This window comes from Mus pahari, chromosome 9 (genome assembly GCF_900095145.1).
Source record: "Mus pahari chromosome 9, PAHARI_EIJ_v1.1, whole genome shotgun sequence".
NCBI classification, from domain to species: Eukaryota; Metazoa; Chordata; class Mammalia; order Rodentia; family Muridae; genus Mus; species Mus pahari.
The window spans coordinates 18,086,324-18,093,883 of record NC_034598.1 but is presented as its reverse complement, the minus strand read 5'-3'; the positions used below and the strand labels follow the sequence as shown (position 1 = coordinate 18,093,883).

General features: G+C 38.3%; 1 protein-coding gene across 1 annotated transcript in view; it reads left to right on the top strand.

The window, feature by feature from the left end:
* Ros1 (ROS proto-oncogene 1, receptor tyrosine kinase) overlaps positions 1 to 7,560 on the top strand; it is a 132,245-nt gene that overhangs the window by 26,005 nt on the left and 98,680 nt on the right. The window contains exons 8-12 of the mRNA XM_021204829.2: positions 207 to 408; positions 1,030 to 1,106; positions 2,438 to 2,560; positions 3,666 to 3,850; positions 4,665 to 4,762. Coding sequence (XP_021060488.1) covers positions 207 to 408; positions 1,030 to 1,106; positions 2,438 to 2,560; positions 3,666 to 3,850; positions 4,665 to 4,762 — 685 coding nt within the window. The remainder of the gene's footprint in view (positions 1 to 206; positions 409 to 1,029; positions 1,107 to 2,437; positions 2,561 to 3,665; positions 3,851 to 4,664; positions 4,763 to 7,560) is intronic.

Here is a 7,560-nt window from a genome sequence, read left to right as displayed (position 1 = left end):
AGAGAGAGAGAGAGAGAGAGAGAGAGAGAGAGAGAGAGAGAGAGATTTGGATAACGATCCTATCTTGCTGTGTAGTTGGTTTTGAACTTGCTTGAAGTGGAGCAGATCATAGCTGGATGTTGACTCTAATGAGTTGCTGTTGCCATCCTGATTCTAACTTGGGGTGGGGGGGCTCATTTCTTTCTTTCCTCTTCTTTCCTCTCCAGTTCCAGAAACTGCGCCTTTCATCGTGACCACGGAAAGCTGGAGCCCTGATACCGTGGAGGTCAGCTGGGCTCCACCCCGTTTCCCAGGTGGACCTATTTTGGGTTATAATTTAAGGCTCATCAGTAAAAATCAAAAATTAGATTCAGGGACACAGAGAACCAGTTTCCAGTTTTATTCTACTCTTCCAAATACCACCTACAGGTAAGAGAAAAACAGGGAACTAACATCAGCCTTAATGAAGTCATCATGATGATTTAAGAAATCTGGCTAAAAATCAGTTAAGTGTTTTTAGAGACTTGCCACTGACCCCATTCCATTGTGTTGAGGTTGTACTTTTTCTCAAATTTGCATGTGTGTTAGATCACACAATTCTAAGCAAAAATGTTTTCAATATATCAGAGGATCTTTATAAATATGAGGCAATAATAACATACATACCATGGCTGTAATCTGTTTATTTAATCAAACATGAAAAAAAATGAGGTAAAATCCTGTTAGTGGATTTTTTTTATTAACCACTGAGGATTATTTTATTATTGTTAGCCTCTCTGGCATTTACTAAGACTTCTTTAAACAAAGGGAGAAATGGAGGTCATGCAGATAGCAGCGTTCAGCTTTTGACCCCAGTGACCCTGAACTGTCCCATGGGGAATGCAAACAAGGTTGTGATGGATGGTCTCTAGGTACTGAGCAGTGACACTGAGTAACTAGAGCTATGCACTACCACAGGATCTTTAAATAGAATCTCTGTCGCCCCTATATTTATCTCATGTTCACAACATGCCATGTGAAACACATCTCTCCAAATTGTTTTTGGAATAGGTTTTCTATCGCAGCAGTCAACGAAGTTGGTGAGGGGCCAGAAGCAGAATCTACAATTACCACTCCATCCCCATCAGGTACGGTCTAGGCTTCTCCTTTCTGGTACATAGGGATAAATGTTGACTGGGGTAAAGGTCAGAGTTCAGAGGTCATGTGGCAGACCTCAAGATCCCTTGGCTTCATGCATGCTCTTGTTTTGGTACCTGATAATTTTTAATTTTACATTATTCTTCATATTTGACAAATAGGTTAGATAGACAGTTGATATTAGAATTTTGAGATTTTGAAAAATAGAATGAATAGAATAGTAAGTATTTTAAGAAGGCTTCAAATTCTTGGTTTTAGTTTAAACCAATAGGCATGGTAATTTGTATTTACAAATTGAGGAGTTACATATAAACTTTCTTATCTTGACATTGCTTCATATGTGTATTGTTACATCAGACATTTTCCCAGCCTCCTTAGATGTTTTAAGTATACATAAACATTAAGAATTTAAATACTAACTTTTTGAAAATTCAGTCTGTGAATTTATTTTTTTGTAAGTATTCCTTTTTGGTTGGTGTTTTTAAGCAACAATCTTGAGAGGTTGAAAACTACTGGTACTTATAGGAGCAAATGCTTTCTAAGAAGCACTAGATAATTTTTGGTAGAAATGAGTTAGAGTCTTGACGATGAAAAATCCCTGTAGTCTGTTCTCTACTTTCACCAAAACTCCATTTGCTGACTTGACTACCCCTTGCTCCAATCTGCATACAACTATGCCAGTGGTATTAGACGTCACTTATTATCAGCCAATATTTTTTGGCTGTTCCTAGACTCTAGGAAAAGAGAGGTATTCTTGTCATGCATGAAGCATGTCCAGAGGAAAAGTTAAATATAGAGCAGGGTTAAGGTTACGGTGTGATTACTGCTTGCCATTTATTAATTGTCAGGAAAGTGTCTATCACCCATGGACCTTGCGTTGGTTTCCAGCTCAGCAGGGTATCAGAGTTCTGTAACCTTCACATTTTATTTCAAGACTTTCCTCCTGCTTGAAACACCTTTAACATAGCTCGAGTTATGTAACAACCCACTTTGGTTGAGGCTGGATTACACCTACTGAGAAAATTATCCTGACTGGGAATAATGATTTAACTTCTATTGGAACAAGGATGTTAAGATGGTGTAATATGTCACACGATATGGTCACATAGTCCTACTTGACTGTCATCATATTTCCTACTGCCAGCCATGGATTTATGAAGATTATGTCACAGTCGCAATACCTCTAAAGTAATTCCAGAAAATTTAGTCAGTCTTTTTAAAAAGTGCTGTCTTCCTTGTGAGGAAGTACTAAAACTTTCTGTGTTGGTTTGTGTATGGTTGGTGAGTCTGCCTATAAATCAAATCACTTTTTTTTTTTCAGTTCAAGAAGAAGAACAATGGCTCTTTTTATCCAGAAAAACGTCTCTAAGAAAGAGGTCTTTGAAGTACCTAGTAGATGAAGCACATTGCCTTTGGTCAGATGCTATACATCATAACATTACAGGTCAGTCTAACAGAATCATGTCTCCTTACTATGAAAAGAGATATTTGGAATTTCTTGAAGAAAACTTCTGGAATAAAGGAATATTAAAAGCTGCTCTTAGATCCCAGAGCTAGGTATGATTCATCTGTTTCTGAGTTGTTAATCTTTCAGATCCCATAGATCCCTGAAACATTATAGGATATTTCCAATGCTCCTGGTTATCCCCCAGAACTTGACGGAAGGCGCAGTTACTGAAGACACCCCTGCTTTAGTCATAGGACATGGAGAAGTCAGACTGGGTACTGACTTGGAAGCTTTATTCTTTTTTGGATAGCTTTCATAGTGCCAAAGTGGGCAAAGCACACCCCTCAGTGACTGTAGGGAAACTGCTCTCTGCATAGAACTAAGCACATGAACGCAGTGAATGTGACCAAACGCACGAGTCCTGTGCATGATCAAGGCAGGAAAAAATCCCAGCATGGATGGGGGAGGATTCAAAAGATCCTCTGTCTGAGAGGAGCTATTGACAACTGCTGGCTGCTGGGAGATGTCAAGTTCTTCCATGACCTGAGAGGCTGCCCACATGCCAAGGTGGCTTCATACTGATGCATATACTAGCAACACTATGTGGACAAAGAGGGCTTGAAAAAGAATGTACAGGGGGAAGAGTGGTTGGGATAGAGGAAGAATTAGAGGGGAGCAAATGGGGGATGGGTTTGATCCAAAGACATTTATGAAACTCCCAAACAATAAAATAATATCCGAAAATGTTTTTGTGTCTGGGGATATAGCCCAGATACGGCACAAGCTTAAGCTTGTCTGAGGCTTTGGAGAACAAACAAAACAAACAACTCTTTACCACGTCTGCTCTACTCCAAAGCTTTCCAGTGTTTCTAGAATTTACTTTCTTGAATATTTGTGGCCTATACTATTCTAAATTCTTCTAGTATTTTTATGAACATTATGAAAATGCCCAACATACTTGCACATATAAGTTGTACGTACTAGAAGAATTTAGAAGACTTTTTAAATTATAAGAATTTCTATTTGACTTTAATGAATATTAAAGACAAGTTTGCTTTAGTCTAAGTTTAACCACCTGAATGTACCTCTTTTACTCTTCTAGGAATATCAGTCAATGCTCAGCAACAAGTGGTTTATTTCTCAGAAGGAACCGTCATATGGATGAAGGGGGCTGCCAATATGTCTGATGTGTCTGACCTGAGAATTTTTTATCAAGGCTCAGGTCTAGTCTCTTCTATCTCCATAGACTGGCTTTACCAAAGGATGTATTTCATCATGGATAAACTGGTTAGTTGAGGGAATATGACTAGTTATCAATACTAACAAACATATCTGATGGTAACCACAGGTTTGCCTCACTGATTACTACCTTCGGATACTAGATTAGCAACAAATAATGGACTTAATTTAAAAAATGGTCTACCTTCGACATAGTGGGAGCCAGTTCTGGTCAACTATTAAGTCATCATTTTGTGGCTTTTCATGGTTACAAGTTTTTATTAATGAGAATTTATCTTGCTTGGTATCACTGTGTGAGACTGTCCAACCATGGGCAAAGTCCACTGTAAGCGTCTTTCATTATATGGTAACCTGGGTTTATTTTAGGTAGGTCTCTGAAAATATGTCAGTACCGAAGTTTTTGAGAAGATGCTCTTCCAGTGTTCATTCTATAAGTGTATGTTTTATTGCAACGAACAAAGGCAACCGTTCTACCTGAAGCCCAGAAGCTTGTAGTATACAACACGTTTTAAAAATAACTGGGCACCTCCATTAAAAAAAAAAAAGAAAAACATACATATTATTGTACTACTAGAATATAAGCTGATTAGGACATAAGATACAATGTTCCTTTTGTTTGCTTGTTTTTTCAAACTGACAATTTTTGTACAGCTGGCCCATTATCCATGACCTTCCTGCCTCAGCCTCCTCGGCTCTGGGATTATAGCTATGCACCAATTAAATTACCCTTTAAATGCTCTTTTTGTTTTAAAAAAGCCCATCACTATTCCAAGTATTGAACTATTCAGGAACTACTTGATGCCTAAGATGAATGTAGCCAGACATTAATCCTATTGGTGTNTTTTTTTTTTTTTTTGGCTAGGTATATGTCTGTGACTTAAAGAATTGCTCAAATTTTGAGGAAATTACTCCATTCTCTCTCATTGCACCTCAGAAAGTTGTGGTTGATTCCTACAATGGGTAAGTGTTAGCCTTGTAAGCATGAGTTCTTTTCCACTGGCAAAAATCTCTGGGATCTCTCTTGTGATCAGAACACTGTATCACCTAATGAGTCCATTTGAGTGCCCCAGTTTAGGTCAATTTAATTAAAATTGTGTTCAAATTTGGTTGCTTCACCTTCTAGAGCAAACTACAACTACATGTTATTGACCTTTTGTTAGAGACCTTGGGACCATGACTCTAGTCCAAGGTTTGACTCTACTTTATGATAGGAATCCATAGCTCACTGCTCTCTTTAACAGCCACGCTCACTGCTCTCTTTAACAGCCACTATGAGAGGCTACCTCTTTAGGTGTCTCTGTAGCTGAGCCATACAGCTTTTCCATCTCCCGGTCTGGCTCTTGCATCTATCAAGAGGCTGACTTAGTAAGTAGGCTGCTAAACATCCATCCTCCTGTACACATTTCAAGTATAAGACTCCTTTTCTCTGATGTGAAAAATGAAACAGCCAGCCAGCAAGCAAGCCAACAAGCAAACAAACAAACAAACAAAATCCCCACACATTTGGGTTCATCTGTGCTGCTCAGGTGCAGTGAGATTCCCTAGCAAACAAGCCTGTCTCATGACTTTTCAACAACAAGCCATGAAATGAAGATATTTCATGTATGTTAAATGTTCATGAGTGTGCTTTGGTAAGAAAAATATAGAAAGTTATTTTGGGGGTTACTTCTTAAATATGACTAAATAACAACAAACTCTTTACTAATAAGCATGTCCAATGTAAGATTAAGTATTTTTATTTATTGTGGGAATAAATTGGCTTTTATTTTGAATGAAATAAAACCCATAGAGCATATTTCTTCCATACATTGACATTCTTAGTTAAAGGTTGCTCACTGTTAAAGTCAAGCTTTCCTACCCGTATTCTTGAAAACTTTAGAAATTTCTTGTGTGTGTGTTCTGTGTGCATGCTTGTGTGTGTGTGTGTGTGTGTGTGTGTGTGTGTGTGTGTGTGTGAGTACACGTGATGAATGCATGTCACAGCAAGCGCATGGAAGGGCGCATGTGTGGAGGTCAGATGACAACCTCTAGTGTTAGTCTTCACTCAGACACGTAACCTGTTCTCTCTTCACCAGCTGGCCTGTGAACTTCCAGGGACTCTCAAGACTCTCTCTCTCCCATCTTGCCTTAGGAACATAGCCATGCTCCTGCTGCAGGCTTTATTTGGGTTCTGGCTATTCAAACAAAGGTCCCTGGGCAGCAAGCACATTTACCCACTGAGCAATCTCTCTAGCCCTGAAAATTTATTTATTTTTTTTTTGTTTTAGATTTTAATTCCTGAATTATAAAAAAAGAATTTGAGCTTCTAATTCTCCTTCCTCCATCTCCTTAGTTCTAGGATTGCATGTGTGGACCATGATGCCTAGCTTCATGAGGGACTGGGTATTGAACTCAGGCCTTCACGCATGCTAGGTAAGCAACTTACTACGTGAGCCACATCTCTTACCCAAATTATAGATTTATAAACCAAACCAAACCAAAGAAATAACTCCCCAAACACTGGGTTACAGGATAAGTCCTGTGGACTTTCTAGATCTTTTTAAATATATTTTTTGAGACAGGTTCTCAATGTAGCCCTGGATAGGCTGGTACTCACTATATAGGCCAAGTTGGCCTCATGGATACCTGCCCCCATCTACCTCCAGACAGCTAGAGGTAAAGGCATGCACCACCACAATCAACTTCCCGTTTTAAAAAAAAAATCACTTTATTGTAATGAATGTATTATATTGCAGTGAGTCTAAAAATAAAAGCATCATACAGTTAGATCAAGGAAACCGACCACTCAAACACTTACCCAGTACCAGGGTCTATCCTGCTTTGAACTATACAGTTACAATGGCTACTCTGAGGGGTGGAGTGTCATGAAGGGCTTTATACTTCCACTATTAATCACATCTTTATTTGCTTATCCAGCACAAAAAGGAAAGCTATGACAGATTTGAGACTAGAAATATATATATATATTTGAAACTAGAAATATATATATTTCTATGTATATATGTGTATGTATATGATTCATATATATATATATATATATATATATATATATGAATTGTGTGTCCTTTTGACTGCATTTTATCCTCCTTCATATCATGATGCTGCCCTTTCTTAGGCTCCTGTCGAAATGTTAAACTGCACCTCCACTTACAGCTGTTTATGCATATGCATGTACACAGTAGGCTAGGACCCACATATGAGGGAGAACGGCGGTGTTTTTCTGTCTGGGTTTGGGTAACTCAGTTTCTATACCCATCCACTTTCCTACAGATTTCATGGCTTCATTTTTTCTTTACAACTGAATATTATTACTAAATAATGTCAAAAATATTCCATTTGGTATGTGTCCCATGTTTTTATTATCCATTCTAGATGGGTTTCATTTCCTTGCTATGACAAGCAGTTCAGTAATAAAGACAGGTACAACAATCTCTGTGGTAGGCTATGGGGTCCTCTGGGATATATGCCCAGGAGTGGAATAGCTGGATTATATGGTACTTCTGATTTAAACTTTAGAATTGTAAATGTAAACTAATTTCCATAATGGCTGTGTTAATTTGCTTGCCCACTGCAGTAAGTGTTCCTCTACTTGCATACCCTCTTCAACATTTATTGTCAGATTTCTTTTTTTTGCATTATTTTTTAACTTATTTTATTAGATATTTTCTTCATTTACATTTCAAATGCTATCCCGAATGTCCCCTATACCCTCCCCCCACCCTGCTCCCCTGCCCACCCACTCCCACTTCTTGGCCCTG